The 16411-nt window shown below is 38.7% G+C and overlaps 2 protein-coding genes across 4 annotated transcripts in view; one reads left to right on the top strand and one right to left on the bottom strand.

The window, feature by feature from the left end:
* Window positions 1-2668, top strand: part of DNAJC19 (DnaJ heat shock protein family (Hsp40) member C19) — a 4564-nt gene extending 1896 nt beyond the window's left edge. Inside the window, exons 5-6 of one of the 2 annotated variants that reach the window (XM_027685895.1) lie at window positions 743-813; window positions 2117-2514. In XM_027685895.1, the coding sequence (XP_027541696.1) occupies window positions 743-813; window positions 2117-2187 (142 nt within the window). In that variant the 3' untranslated portion in view covers window positions 2188-2514. Of the gene's footprint in view, window positions 1-742; window positions 814-2116 lie in introns of both variants that reach the window. The other variant, XM_027685894.1, reaches the window with a different exon arrangement.
* A 1492-nt stretch (window positions 2669-4160) lies between these two features.
* The window catches only part of FXR1 (FMR1 autosomal homolog 1), a 34239-nt gene continuing 21988 nt past the window's right edge, over window positions 4161-16411 (bottom strand). The window contains exons 9-17 of one of the 2 annotated variants that reach the window (XM_027685892.1): window positions 16330-16408; window positions 13831-13940; window positions 13119-13205; window positions 12167-12374; window positions 10326-10529; window positions 9426-9626; window positions 8595-8675; window positions 6052-6143; window positions 4161-5184 (exon numbers count right to left, since the gene is read on the bottom strand). In XM_027685892.1, coding sequence (XP_027541693.1) covers window positions 5014-5184; window positions 6052-6143; window positions 8595-8675; window positions 9426-9626; window positions 10326-10529; window positions 12167-12374; window positions 13119-13205; window positions 13831-13940; window positions 16330-16408 — 1233 coding nt within the window. In that variant the 3' untranslated portion in view covers window positions 4161-5013. The remainder of the gene's footprint in view (window positions 5185-6051; window positions 6144-8594; window positions 8676-9425; window positions 9627-10325; window positions 10530-12166; window positions 12375-13118; window positions 13206-13830; window positions 13941-16329; window positions 16409-16411) is intronic. The other variant, XM_027685893.1, reaches the window with a different exon arrangement.

Below are 16411 nucleotides of genomic sequence, written 5' to 3' on the forward strand. Positions count from 1 at the left end.
TGAATTGAGTTCATTTTGCCTTGCTGGTTAACTTTTAAACCAGCACAGCACTTGAGCGTGGTTGAAGGTAATTTCCTCTGGACTTCCAGACATCTGCAGTTCCCTAGCACATGCAAAATACAGGTTCCTTGGGGTTCACTCAGCATGGGGAACACAGTTGTGTTGTTTGCTGTGGTTCCTGTCACTGCTGGGGAATTTCAGATGGATGCAGTGTGTGGGTGCTGCAGACCCACTTCTTGTATCTGTATCACTTCTAAAACATTACAGATTTGAGTATGGTGGCCAATCCCTGCCAAAACACTTCAGGCCAAATGCACAAATCCTACCGAATAAGAACCATTTCTGTTTGAAGGAAGCTTCCAGCTGAGAAGTTTGTTGTTTGGGGGTTTTTTTGTGTTCTTATTTTTTATAAATCAAGAGCAAATTATTTTTTTCCTCCAGCCTCTAAGGAAGTTTTCCCAGTAAAAACATTGCAGCGTAGTTCTGTGTCTTTGCAACCACGTGGATGACTCCCACCCTGTTAGACTGCTTTAACATGTCTTTTTCAGCATAGTGTTTTGGAAAAACCTTAGAAACTCTCTCCAGGATTTACACACTACAGATGAAGAGTAGGGAAAGAAAAACAAAGAAGTTAGCCACAGAGTTTATGGATAAGACAGAGTACTCACTTATTCTCAGCTATTGAAAATATGAGGGAATCTCATGAGCGTCTCTTAAATCAGTTTTTCTCTCTCTTTTAAAGCCCTACAGCCAACAGAAGTAAAATTAGGGAAGCTCATAGACGGATCATGCTTCTGAATCATCCAGATAAAGGTAAGGAAATTAAGTCATGTTGATTAATTAATACATGTTTTTAACACAGATTAATGGAACTGTGTAGGAAGAAGTGACTACCCCAGCTATTAAAAAAAAAATACAGAAAACTGAAAACAAATTTTAGAGTGCCTTACCTCATGTGGGTTTGGAGCATATTTTTGTGTGAATGTTTTAAAAGCAAGCAGACAGATTCAGCAGGTTGGTTTGTTACTTGCTCAGTCTCCTGTGAATATAAGATTAGAAATAGGATTTGTTAAAATGAGACTTGAAATCGCCTTAATTTTAGGTGAAAGCCCAGAGTATACTTGTGCACTTCATATACCACAAGTATATGAGTTTGAGTTCATGGGAGTGCCTTGGGAGTTCACCATAAATGGCAAGTGTTGAGCCTTCTGCAGCTGCTGAAGACATTAAACTATGGAATATTCCTGTTTGTGGTACTTTGAGATCTCAGAATCGAGTTGTGCTCAGAGTTAGTAACTCGAGGCATCTCTACCTGTTCTAATTTCTGTTCTGTGAGTCAGAGTCATGTGCTGGTGCTCGGCATTCACCTTCTTAATCGTTGCTTAAAAGGTAAAATGGCTTCCTTTAAAGTGACTGTTGAATTAATTGCTTTTATGCACCAAAATCTCCTTGCGATATGCCTTTCATAGATAATATTGAGCAGAAGTTAACTTCAAAATTAACTTTGCTGAATATATAGAGAACCTAAAAATAGCTATCCGGAGACTGCTGAGCATTTCATGTTTTACATTACCTAAACAAACTAAGCTTCTTCAAGTAAATACAGTAATTACAGTACAATTAAAGGGTATATATGCTAGAAACATGGTTGTTGCATCTTATGGACTTTACAGTTTTGGTGCATTTGCACTGTGAATTCTGTTTCAGTGTCTCCCTAAGTCATTTGTTTGCCGTGTTTAAAAGCTGAACCAGTCCCTTGGTACAGCAGCAGTTTGTGTGGTGGCCTTGAAGGAGGGGGAGGGTTATCTGCAGACGTTAGTTCAACACTTCTGTATTCATCACAGACTGTGATAAGTCATTAGTGACCAATTCATTTACGACTGATAAAACTGGAAATAAAAACCACTCCAGTAAACTAAAAACAACCTAACAGGAAGCGTGTGACACTGAGCTCCTGCAGTGACTGTGTGCTTCAGTCAGAACCAGTTTGTTCTTTAACTGCCAGAACTCTCAGACCATCCTCACTTTTTTTTCCTGTGTACTGTGGCATTATTAACAACACAGAAAAAAATGTGGGGGTTCTTTTCATCTGACGTGAGGTTCTCTTTTTTTCTAGGTGGCTCTCCATATGTAGCAGCCAAAATCAATGAAGCTAAAGATCTACTGGAAGACCAAGCTAAAAAATGACAAAAATCTATCAGAGGTTTTGTCCCTGTAAATGATTATTTTTGATAAACGGCTTAAGAAAAGTTCTAATGTCAGTCTTTGACTCTGTATAAATGAAGCTGGAAATACAAATCCAGGGAGCTGCTTCCCTCCCTACTCAGTCACTTTTTTTGGGAAATGTGTGAGGGAGTCAGGCTTAAAAGTTTTTTCATAGCTGTTCTTTATTAAACAGCACAATCTGCCACTCAGAAATATTTTCAGTGTAGAGAGCAATAACTTGGTGTGAGCAGTGCATGTTACCAGGCAGACTTACATGCTCTTGCCTAATTTCTGTTAAACTAGTTGTGTTTAAAGTGCTGCTGCTCTTCCATCTGCCAAAGTTAGCACAGTGAACCAGTATGGGGAGGGGGTGGAAAAAACCAAGAGGATTTTTTGATTGGAATAGCTGGGACAGATATGTGGTTGTCTCTGACTGAAGAAATAAAGTTCAGGAAAAAATGTACTCCCTTGTCTTTGCCTTGTGAAAAACAAGGTTCGATTGAGTTTCTTAAGTGTTACTGATGAGTCTGGAATGTCTCAGATTTTTTTAGTAACTTTCAGGTTTTGATGGATTTTATAGCATTTAATAAATTCCATATTTTTAGTAGAAGTACTGTAGTTTTATGCATTATCATATACTACAAAGCTAGAACTCACATCATAAGGTTTGCATTTATAGGGATTAGGAAACAGGAACTCTTTATGTAGACATGTGAGCTGGATTTGTGCTGGGTGAAGCCTCACGCCCGCCAGCAGTTGTCCTTGTGAGGATCCCAGCTGGGGCCAAGGAGCTCTGTCGTATTCCAAGAATCTTCCCAGTGTTTCTGGAACTACAGAAAACCGCCACACAGCACCTGTGGGAGTTAACATCCACCATTCATAATCTTGAGAGCTTTCATTTCGCAGAACCTGGACTTGGGAATGCTGCTGGAAGCATCTCACATCCTCTGTGTGAGTGCTGCCTGCTGTGGACTAGTTCTAGGCCGTTTAGGAAGGATTACCACAACAGTTAGGAAGAGTTCTGTGCCTTCAGGAGAGAGGATCAAATAGGTAACCTTTAGAACCTACAGAAAGGGGGAATAACTCTTCTTTGCCACAGAATTTAAAGCAGGGTGAAGGACAGCTGGAACAGTGCCGTGCAGTCAGTCTGCACATTCCAAGCCATATGCAGAATGTTTCTGTACTTAAAGTTTTTTCCTGCCAACTACTACTTACTTCTTAAGCATAGCTAGATCTTTTTTTTTTCCCTGCCACGTTTTTTTAATTTTCTCCAGTCCTGTGCCTGCCTGATCAGCAGAGATACTTGAGCACACTTCAGAGTTAAAATTTAACTGTGTGTGTTCTCCAGGAGGAAACACTGTGGATGGGTGTCCAATACTAAAGTCATATTACAAACTGCACATCTCCTGAACTGACACACGCACCCCGGCCTCGTTGGGACAGCTCTGCTGTAGCTGTATCAGGCAGAGCAGCTGAAGGGACAGGTGGTTCAGAACACTCATCTTTTGTCCCTATTCACTTCTGAAAAAATCAGGTAAGACAATTTTTTTCATTTAAGTCAGCACAACTTCAGCACTACCCTCTGCTGTGACTTCTTGCAACAGCTCCTTCCTACCCAGATGTTTTTCTGTACCTGTTTTGTGTTTCATTGCTCTGGCTCATGTGCCTGAAAAGATGCGTGGGTGTGTCATGCTTTAACTTCTCAGTCAAAAACTACATATGCATTAATTCCTATATATGTTAGTCAGGTTAGTGATTCTCCAAGATAAGGAGTTTGGTTTTAGACTTGTTAACTGATGTTTGACATAGTCACCTTAAAGAAAGGAAGATAAGCACATCAGAAACTTTCGTAAGAGTTAAAGGTTCAAGCTGCTTCACAAGTAAGTTTCAATTGTTAGTTACAGCTTGAAAACCTTAAAGTCAATAGTAATTTAAATTTCTGATAGAAACAGTCAACAGATGGAAGATCAAAGTTTATTTTCTTTTACTACCAGCATACAAAAAAAACATATTGCACATCAAACAACCAAAACAAAAATAAAAATACTCTACTAAGGACTAACATATGTAGTTTATACAGAATAAACTTTCTGGAAATTGATCTTTTCAGTAGTTCAGGTTATGTCTTAATGGACATGACTAATTCAGCTTAGTGTTAACTAAAGCTATGTTTGATTTTTAAATACTGTACAGTTTAATAAATAAACCAAACAAAGCCTCAATGTAGAACAGTCACTGCCAATGTCACCCAGTATCCCTGCAGATTATGAGAATTTAACAAATGTATTCCAGTGGTCTGCAGATTTTTCCTCTACATACAGCATTTAAAAAACATGTATTAAAACAGACCAGTTTCCAGACTAAACTAATGGAGAAATTACATTTCAGTGCAAAATATTTTAGACTGCATTTCTTTCTAGTATTCCTCAGGTGAAGAAGTGGTTGCATATTATTAAAAATGTAACAAAAGCAGCTAATGCTTTCATAAAGAGTATTATGTTAGGGATCCCCCTCACATCTTTGCCGTATTTTGAAAACAAAATAACATTTCCTATAGCCAGCAATTTTGTTTATTTAAATGTTACATATACTATCTCAAGGCACATCTGATGATATATTTATAACACAGTAGGTGTCAAAGTATGTTTAACATATGATTTCTTCAGGATCCCTCCCCTTTCTGTATTCCAAAATGGAGGAACTGAAAGTGCGGTGTCAAGACTGGCGATCCATATTCTATCTTTGGCAAGCTTATACAAGCACTATTTTAAATGTAATGTAAAAGAACTGTAAACTAGGAACTTCAGTTTATGAAACACCATTCAGCACTGCTTCTTCCTGATTATTTCCATCCTCTTGAACAGTGACTTTCTTTTCATCAGGGCTGTGCTGTAGTTTAGAAGGCTCATCCCCAGAAGTGGTGGCAGGACCATTCACTGCCTTTTCAGAAGGGCTGTTTTCGTCAATTGCGTCTTTTGCCTTGCAAAAACAAGAACAGGGTAATACAAGAATTCCATAACAATACAGAGTGTAATCTCAATTTCCCTCTGGCTCACACAGCAGCTCTGCAAGAGGAAACACCTCTTGTGCCTGTATTCTGTTACTTAGAGCATCCTATTACTTACCTTGTCATTTATAGGACACTTCTGTATCAGACACTTCCACGGAAATCACGCCAAGGTAACCCTGGGACCGCTCGTCCCCAGCACACCCAGAGTGCCTTATTTATTTGTCTAAGCCCATGAAGGAGTCAACTGAAAACCTGAGTTTCACACCCCTTTCAAAGTCTGTACAGCAAGATTAGATTTTGTTAACGGATCTTTCTTGTTTTGCTGATCTCAAACATGACTTGTGGCAATACGTTCACTGTTACTTTAGAAATAAATTCTGATTTATTCAGTTCTGATTATTTTTCCAGATATGTAATGCCACTCTGATCCCTTAAGGAGAAAATACCTCAAATATACAATCTCTGTAAAATTAACTCCTTCTAAAATAGTTTACTGAAAATGCCACCTAATATCCTGTATCCCTAAGGATTAGTTCTCAAGACTCACTAGAGACAGTTTTCACATTTTATGACATAATGCAACATTATTAAGTGTAGTATTTTAAAATGTGTACAGAATTAATTTCAGCATTACTCTGGTTCCTAAAGTCTGCAATGACAGTCTACAAGTCACTGTCAGTTCTGTTTACTCTGGGCCATTTTGCTTTTAATGCTTTATTCTTGAACTCAAATGTACTTGTAGCCAAATGAGGGGAAGCTAACTGAAGCCTTCATTCCTTTAGTGTTCTGCTGCAAGGGAAAAAAAAAAAAAGGAAATGCACATTAAAAAGTCTTACCGTTTCTTTCTTGGTTTTGGCTAGTGTCTCCTTTGGAGGGTTTCTCTGTCTACTTTGAGATTCAGCTCGTGATATATAATCAGCTACTGTTACTGTTCAAGGAAAAAAATCACAGTGATGCTCACATCAGCAGTCAATTCAGCATGAACCTTCATGTCTTTTCTGCACAAGTTACGCTCTAACTGGGAGACATCTCACAAAAGGCCTTCACACTTACAGGTTATCAACCACACAGCAAGAATCAATTTGTTTCTGTTATTAAATACAATTTGCACTAAAATCAGTGGTAATGTGATGATCTGAAGGTGGATTCTTAATATTTTGGTCCAATTGCAAATTTGATTGGAAAAGAAGGGCTTTCCATACTAAGTTTGAAGAGATCAGGCTGCAGGCTCTTTGAACTACAAACTGCGTTTGTCAATAGCTTGAGTAGTGAAGAATTTCACAGCAATAAAATGAAGGCAAGTTAAATTGTGCCCAGAACTGGGGGAGGTTCAGAATGTGGTATCACTTACAATGACGCGGAATTCAAATCTTTGTTATGCCATGAAGCGACTGGCGAGAGAACTCGCCCTCCTCGAGGTCCTGGGAACACCATCAGCGCTGTTCCCTGGCTCGGGGCGGGGGTGGGACAGTGGTGGGGGGTGTGGACATGGGCGGTGCTGCCTGAGCCAGCCCTGCTCAGGAGCGGCACAGCCGTGTCTGTGCCGGTGCAGGGACGGCTGCACTTACTGGGTGCCGGCCAGGGCTTCTCTGACCTCTTTTCTTCTTACCACCTCAGCACATGTTCCTGTAGCCTGGTTTTGTCTGATCCTGCCCTCTTGTAACCACACCAAGAGTCAATTCTATTTTTAGAATACAGAGTACTGCAAATTTAAATATACACTTGTGGATCTGATGAGGTAAAGCACATTAAGGTTGGCAAGCATTACCTATTGAACTGTACAGTCAATTATATTTAGTGTATCATGCATTCAGGTGAACTATTTTTCTGGATTTAGGAATGACTGTGCATGAAACGCAAATCAGACTGGGAAGTATAACACATGAATTTCCTGTTACAGTAATTGGACTTCTTACAACTGGGTCCTTCCAGATTATCTAGAGTTTCTGCACAAGAATTTTTTTATTTAAAATGAGGTTCTGTACCCAACTCCTCTAATGCAAAGAGGAAGCATATTTCCTGCACATATTCATCTACATATAAGGACCCGTAACATATAGCAATGTAAATCAAAAAATACAACTAAATGAGTGAAGTACAGTGGTTGGCACTGGGGGGGGGCAGGAAGGGAAGAGTTGCTTCTGTCTTCACTCACTATATATTTACTAGGTATTTATGAAGAGATTAAATTAGAGCATTTCTAACAAAGACAGTATAACTACCAACCAATGCTCCTAGTGTTGTACCTTAAGTATTTATTATGCAAACTGAAAACTGTATCTTGAACAACGACATCAACAGGAAAAAACTGAGGAATCTTTTCTGCGAAACTTTGTTTTGTTCTTAGAATACTTAGATTTAAAAGAATTCCTGTGGTTTTGTAGAAATGCCTAACATCCCTTTATGTCACTGGCTGAAATCAGTTTCTTAGAAGTAAAAGCTGAAATCCATTTTTACTTTTTCTGCCCCTTTATAAACTCATATCACTGTTACAAAACTGGAATGTTGAGAAGTATTGGGTGGGTTTGAGTTTTTCTAAGAGGGCGTGGTGTTTGGTTTTTTCCTTCCCCCAAGTTTTAGTTGGCATAATGAAACAACTTTTTTCTTCTTAATCAAATGTTGCATGAGCACCACAGATATAAGGAAGACAAATATGAGTGAAATTTTGAACCTGTCAAACTAGAAGACCTTCTGTTACTACCCTGCGCCATGTATGTACAAGCATTTTCTAAACAGGGCATTATATTGAAAATTAGCCAGTTCACCTTTAACATTTCAAGTGTTAGTACACACAAAAGAAATGCAACAAGCCACAACAAAAAATTGGAAACATGCAATTTCACTTAAATTCCTCCTCCTTCCCACCCTCAATTTGCAGATGACTTAAACTATTCCCAACAGCCAAGGACTGACAGCAGCAGTGTGACGCAGGTGTGGGGCTGGCAAATCCCATGCGAGTTCCCTCACAGAGCTCTGCCAGGACCCACATCCTGCCCCTCCAACGCTGCTGCTCAGCCGGTGCTGAAAAGGTTGTGTCCCAGTCAGTGCAAGCGCACAGATGCAGGTGAGTGCAGACCATGAACCTTCATGTTTGTCTGATCCTGGACCACGGAACTCAACAGCACTTTGGCCATTGACTTCAGTGAGAGCTGGATCAGAAGCACAACTCGTATGTCCAAGCAAAAAGTTAGACATCGATTAGTTTCATTAGACAGATTTTAGAAGTTCTCCTAGTAGAAGGGATGTCTTTCATCTTTGTCTAGTAGTCTTATTAGTTATTGAGTAACCTTTTGATATTATGCAGCTCTATGTAAAACAGCAGACACAACATTCTCTCATGCTTTTGACCTGAGATTACCCACAGCTCCACTCGAATTACCTGGCTGTCTATCTTCTGCCTGACCCCTGAAGCGACGCCTGCGGCTACGATTGCGTCGCTGGGGTTTTTTGTCACTATCATCTGCAATTGCAAAGTTTATAATGAACTATTTCTGATCATAAAATAAATAAATTCTTCAGCAGTTTCAGCATGGGGCATTTAAAATTGCTTCTGTTAAAGACAGAGACTAAATAAGACAGAAAAGCTAAAAGAAAATTTTATACTGAAAGCATACACAGTAACACAAAAACTAGATTTTACTTTTTGTTCTTGGTTCATTAAAACATTTAGGCATGTGCTTAATGACCTCAGGTTTCATTTATTAAGTAAGTAACCATACGTCAAATTTTATCAACATAACCCAGGTGTTTTTTCTACATTAAGCAACAGATTATAGTCTTGTCCCAGTGAGTATCAAGAGAATTTACTGAGGGAAAGTACTTAAGCAGAATCTGGGCAGAGACAAATTAACAACTACTTAAGTAGCTTTCCCACACTGAGACTGAGGTTTCCAAGGACAAAACAGAACGGTGATCTGACAGTACTGTTTCTATCAAAGCAGCAGTACCAATGGGAAACAACAAATCAAGTCTTTGGTGTCTCCATCAGACAGTTTTTACAAAAAAAGGCACATGAAAAGGCTAGTGGAGCTCAGTAAACAGGAGATTCCGTGGCACAGCCACGGAGGGAGTCTTTCTTTAATCAGACAGCAACCTTGAACAGAACAACAATTCATCACTAACAAAAACAAACAAGGGCTTCACTACACTTACAGGGACAACACGCTTTTTCTTAGCCTGCTCTGGGATGATCATCCAACCATTTACATACCTAAACCATTCTCATTAACAGAAGCTGTATCAGACTCTGTCATTCCATCCATAAGAACAGCATCTTCATCAGTCCTTCGCCGGCGTGACCTCCTGCGGCGGTTACTGCTGTGGTGGGACTCGCTGGCATCGGTGTCCACGGTCTGGTCTGACTCTGTGTTATCCAGCAAGCTGTAAGGGTTGCTGTCTGGATCTTTAAGCACTAAACAAACAGAAAGTTTCCATCTAAGATACTGTAGTAACGTGTAACTTCATTTCCAGGTTGACTTACATCTGTGTCTGAAAGTTTCAAACTACAGAGCAACCTTAGGAAAAGGTGTAACACACAGAACTGCAGTATTTGATTCCATCCTGGCTCCTCTCTGACTCCAACCCAACAGTAGCAATTCTGGGGCACCACAATGGGCTCTTGCATTATTTGACCACAAATATTTCCAACGTGACATTTAGAGAAGTTTTACTCAAAACTGTTAAACACATAAAACACCTTTCCCTTCATGGCAGCGTGGTACTTCTGACACTACTGCAGTGTTATGTTAGCACAGTCGGATTCTGATGAAATATAACTTCCAGTCTATGATTTCTACTCTCATTCTGTATCTAAACATAAGCTTAACTCCGAAGGCAGCCATAGGCAACATGCCAAAAATTTATCAACTTTGCTAATAATATTATTACATGTGAGCAGTAGAGGAAGGAAATGAAGATCACCATGAACAGAAAATGAACAAAAATCTAACAACACAGTGTATGACACGAAACTATCACACAGCTGCACTGAAATCCCAAGGTATTAAGATTATAATGTAAAAATGGAGTATAGCAATAAGGGGTTAGTAAGAGATTACAGAATACTGCCAGAAACAAAATCTAAATTCAAAATCCACTTGGAAGGCAGTACCAGAGCTAATGGAGGACTTGCCACCGCGAGGTCCACCACGCCCACGGCCTCCAGACACACTGCGACCTCGTCCCCCAGGACGTCGTCTGTTGTCACGTTGGTGCCTGCTCTCCCTGTCATCTTCTCCCGCCAAGGACCAGTCACTAAGTTCATCTTTTCTCTCAGATTCTGTTTCGGAGGGATTGGAGAGCTCAGAGTTTGTACCTTGTACAAAAAGGAAAAGAAATGGATATTAATGACTTTTGGGATTATATTATGGTTTCATATCCTCACAAAAGTATTCCAACCAGCATGGCTGGTATATATATTTTATATATATAAATACATATATATATGTTATTTAAAAAAATACATAAATAGATATTGAAAAATACTAATATACAGTTACACAAGTATATAATTTTATACTTATATATACCCATATATAAAAATACATGCACATGTAAAATACAGATAGAGCAGAAGTTATCTAAATTTCTAAGATTCTCAGTCTAAGTTTGTTTTTAATAATATGTGAAACAAGGACTGAAAGATTACCAAAGCTGTGATTTCTGTACACAGATAAATCAAGGATTAAGCACTGTTTCCTCTCTTTGTCTACACACTGCAGGCATTTGGTGCAGTTTCTAGGCAACTTCTCTGAAATTCCCAAGGACAACTTTGCCACCTTATAGCCGATGGCTGTTGCTAAGCAACCCCTTCTGGCTGTTGTAATGCTGAACAATTTCCCTGTTTATATTAAATAGCATCCCGTAATACCCGGCCCTCTCCGAGCTAAATCAAACCCACACAGCTTTTTACTACCTGAAATTTCAACACCCATTTATTTTAACCATCCAGGAACTCCCCCCACTAACCCATTCTGGAATAAGAGACTTAGACCCATATGGCTCTAACATGTGAGTCTTGCCATTTTGTGGGGAAAAAAATAATTTAAGTTTTCAAATTAAAATCTGTGCATATAAACAAACTGAACAATTTTCATTACAGTTTAGTCAGTTCATTGGGAAACAATAAAAACATATTTACAAACATCATCATCAGAATCAACAGGACTAACATGTAGGTTCCATCCAGGAACCTACAGCCAGGAACAAGACTGTAAAACCCAAAAGGTGTCCATTTTCTATCAAAAATGAGCTACATGTAGATATTGAGAGTAATTAACTGCACTGAATAAATAATGTCCCTGTTCACTGGAGCACCCATGTTTCTTTGTGAAACATGTCTACATTGAAATGCAGTGTCTCCATTTGGGAAGCTGCTGCTGGATAAGCTGGGGATGTGCACACGTCTCTGGAACTCAGCAGCAGAGCCTTGTTAATTCAGAAATGCATCAGAATACCTCACCTCATCTTAAACAATTCCAGTTAGTTCCTGACTGAATTAAAAAACCCATGGGATTTTGTGCTGCCTCCATTTCAAATCACTTCGGTTTACTTTTCAAAAATACGCTCCTAAGATGGGCATGATCACAGACAAGTGTTTTTTCTCTTCCTCAATTCAAACAGATAATGCCAATTCCAGATTTATTCCTTTTTAATTTGTGTTTCCTGAAAAGTATCTGTAGTTCCTTCTCTTTCCCAGCTTTGTATGATATTAACTACTAACACTGAAGGACAAGGCCTTCCTAGAGTTTGGTTTGCTCATTTTTTCAATTTAAACTTAACTTCAATAAGACTGTAAACCTAATGAGGTGGTTTCAGCTACGTACAAAACGAAACAGCCATCCTGAATTTTCAAGCTTGCCTGAATTCACTCAACTATGCTGAACACAAAGAGACAGTTTTGGTTTCAAAACTATCCTGAGGACTTGCTCAACAGATGCTCGAAACACTCACCGTAACCAGATGTGTAATTGGGGCCTCTGCGGCCTCTCCCTCTCCCGCTGTAGGACCTGGACCCTTGCACTGAGGAGAGGGTGCTCTCATCAGTTGTGTAACCCTTTTCCTTCTCAGGAACTCGAGCAGAAGAAGGTCTGAAGCCCATTCCAATCTGACGCAACTGTTCATCGATCTGGAGCCTTTCCAGTCTTAGTTGTTCTACCTCCTACATAACAGGAAATAAAAAACATTGCTGATAAATGTCCCTCACAAAACACCATCACCCATCCAGTCATCTCTAAAACTAACATCCCTGTAGCAAAGTTAACACCACCTTGAAGGCGACTGCAAATCGGAGAATTCAAGTACAAGCTGTGCTATCTCAAGAGTTTTGGGAGAAATCTAAAACCTATCTCTTAAATCCCCATGCAGGAAGACTGTTTTAAGATCATCAGTACCTTCCTTAACTACACTTCACCATGTTTTCTAGTTAAATTAAAAAGAAAGAAAAAAGGGCAAACTGAAAAAGTAACACAATTCAAATTAATTCATTATTTCAGTTAACACCACAAAGCCAACTACTCTAAACAGAATATTGTTCTAATACCACACCATTAGTGTTATTATTAAAAATTCCATCCTACCTCAATAGAACATTAAGCTTAGAACAGCAGAACACTTAACAGAGACAAAAAATTGAGCGTTACTTCCCAAATGCCCCTTTAGCCACTGTTCTTTACAGTCTGATCCTTTTCACCCCAACAGCACCAAGTAACCATGACAAGGTGTTTGAACAGTCACATCATACCCATGGGCAAAGGGGTGGGTTCAAGGCACCAAACCTTAAAATCCCAAAACAGAGGTACAGTGTATATTTATTTATAAACCCAGGAATTTTTGTTGCTTAAAAATTCTGTTACTCAAACCCAAGTTTCCTCTACAGATCCTTTCTCCCTTTGGATACACTCACCTTTAGATACGCGATGTGATATTCTAAGAGAACTTGGACGTTCCCAATGCTTTCTTTAGTACCAACAAATACAAATGGTACCATTCCCTACGGAAACAAAGCATCAAAGTGTTTTATCAGGAAGAACATCATCATTAAAACAATGCTTTCTGTTCAAATGATATAAAATAAATCTGGTTTAAATTACAAAAGAGAGCTGAACAAAGACAGTAACTGAGTCTTGGGCTGCAAAGACAACTAACTCCAGCTTCAGACTGTGCAGCTTTCCCAACAACCTCTTCTGGCAGTTGAGGTAACCTGACATAGAGTGTTTATATTCCCCCATGAAACACATGCTCTGTGTGTTTATCATAGTAGCTGTGCAGAAGTATCTGCAGTTTACCAAGAAGTGTCCAGTGGTTCATTAAAGCAACTTTACAAGATTAAGCAGCTTTAGAAGATTTTATCTTATGTTCTCATCTATTTAAAATATGTGGACACTATTAACACTATCAATCCCAAATTAGTTATGCAGCTAAAGTACACACAGGAGAAAGATTTAAAAAAAAGGTCTTACTTCGGCAGCAAAAAACCTTCCTTGAATTGCTTTATATAAAATTTACTGCAAGATGCCAGCTTAAAAATAGTGCTCTCTACATCCACAGGTTTTGAAATAAAAACTGGTTTTAAAAATAAAAACTTAATCATAGCAAAAAAAGAATAAAGTACTCACATCTTCACGGGGCAGCTTATTTTCGTTGTCTCCTTCAATTCTCACCCTGACGACTCCAGACTTGTCTACAATCTCCTGAATCACTTTTCCATTTTTTCCAATAACTTTTCCTTCAGAGGGCAAGAATAGTTAATTTTGCTCCTGTCTGCAGAATATTTCAACATGTTTCTGGATATTTTAAGTTATGTGTAACAAACCCCAAATACCCCACACTGTGCCAGAGGAAAGAGGTGAAAATTTCCAAAATTAAACTCTCTATATATATGCACAGAGTGACAAGTAGTGATGAAGATCACCACTACACAGAGGCTTAAAATAGAACCAGACCAAGAGTAAAATGGCACAAGAGCTTTGCAAATGCTTATTAGCATTTATGTATCAAAATTATTTGGACCCCCTGATTCCACATATACCCTCATTCAATCTCTCCTGACATTGTGACAGGCTTATACATTTGTTAGGAGCCTCTTAAGAAGAAGTAAAATAATACATAATTATTTTCTGAAAATTAATTTTGCCTTTACAATAGACTTGTCTACTACCAATGCTTCCCATGTTACCTTTAAAATATATATTTGAGATCATGCATGGGATCTAAACCAAAAGGTTCTTCAGAACTTGTATGTTTAAATCTCAAAAAAAGCGACTCTTTCACTCCCTTACTAAAAGACTTTAGCTCTTCCTTAAAATAAACTTATATAGAAATGTTTCTTCATCCCAGCTACAGATCCCAGTGCTTAAAAACAGACAGGTTTAAATTATGAGAAAAGGAAGGTGGAACAATTCAAAAAATGGGTAACAGCCAGAACTGGGTGACAGAATACTCCATTAAGGAATGTTCTTTACAGCAAATATCAACATGATACAAAGTAAATTGCAAAAAGCATTAAAAATTGTTTCCCTTTCTCAACAGTTCAAACAGTTCAGCAGGTTTGGGGTTTTATCTTTTTGTCTTAAAAAAATATGTTACAGCTTATCATTCTGTAGCCCTACAGTTCCATTTTGCACAGCGATCTTGTTACTACTGCTAAAATAAGCCACACACATTATAAATGTTTTACTATGGATAATGGTCAGCCAGTATTTGGGAGAAACTCCTCACTGCCAAGGCACCTCAGTGGATGGAGCTGGCAATTCAGTATCTGGCACAGAAAGGAATGCACAGGCACAGCACGATGTTCTTCCAGTCACTGATGAGCACCACACCTGAGTGTCTTCATCAAGTGTAGCTGAATACCTGCTTACATGTGTTCCCACAGGTGATTTGGGCCTTTATCATAAATTGGTATTGTCATTGTTTAAAAGCAGCATTTTCAATTAAACACACTGTAATGACTAGTGCCCTCATTTCTACATGGAATAGCGAACCTCCCCAAAAATCCAAGTTGTAAAGCATTAGATTTTGTGAAGTTCCTTAGTTTAATTAGGTTTGCTGAACGAGACTGCAAAAGAAAATGTATTCATGTACAAACTAACAATTAATTTGTTGAATGTTGAAATGAGCTTTAACATGAGGTAGCTAAGAAAACCATCAAGCTGCATCAGATACACAATTTAAAAAACCCCCACCAAATAAACAAAAAACCCCACTATACCTTAAACTGCTCAAGTTCTAAAATCTTGAAGGTCTATGTTTTAGGAGTTTGCACATGAATTATTTAAATTACGTTGCTATAATATGCAAACTCCAGACCCCAAACCACAGGAGGCTAAAGCCCAGGTTATAATTTCTCCTCTGGATAATTCAAGCTGATGTTGAATCAGGTACAACACCTGCAACCTTAACAGTGCCTTCATGCCCACACTGCCCACAGGCTGGTCATGTGGAGCAGGGAACTGCCAGACTTGAGTAAAAAGCAGGCTAAAGTAGAGTGAGGGAAAAGGAAAAAAGTCTCCTGTGAAACACATTTGTCCCTCTTGAAGGAGAGCACAATTAACCTCACCTTTAGGTGACTTTTAATACAGAAGCTACCAGAATAGGCATTTTTTTTCAAGCTTTAGGAAATTACACCTTCATAAAGCTGAAACATGGAAAAAGGCCTCTATATCAGACTGAGGATGAGACTGATGAGCACTGCTGATCTATAAAGGGGCTCACCACCACCTAAACACCTCTGACAAACCTCAGCCCAGGAGGGAGCAGTAACAGGAGCATTGTCTTGTGTCATTCTTGTAACTCAGCTGCAGTATTTCCATATTCAATTTCGGAATTTAGTTTCTACACTTCTAAGCAGTGAATTTAGTAAAGTGTATTTTTTACTAGAATCTGAACTTCAAATATTACCATTTAGTACAAGTCTGTAAAATCCTGACAAAGTATTACTTAACAACAATATATCCAATTTCATAATTCCCTGATACATATAGTTTTAAAAGATTAATCACTTTCTACTTAAAGGGGGAAGTCAAATATTGTACTGGCAACTAAATCCTCTTTGCAGAGTCATGCTGATTAGGCTCCCTTTCCCCAAGTTTTCATGTTTTAGCAGTATTACATACCAACAAGATTTCTGGGAACTTGAATAAAATCCTCCACAAATTCCAAGTAACTTCTGGCCTTTTTTACTGCTTCGGCAGTCTG

The sequence above is a fragment of the Neopelma chrysocephalum genome, unplaced genomic scaffold (genome assembly GCF_003984885.1).
Source record: "Neopelma chrysocephalum unplaced genomic scaffold, ASM398488v2 Primary Assembly neopelma1_69, whole genome shotgun sequence".
In the NCBI taxonomy this organism is placed as follows: Eukaryota; Metazoa; Chordata; class Aves; order Passeriformes; family Pipridae; genus Neopelma; species Neopelma chrysocephalum.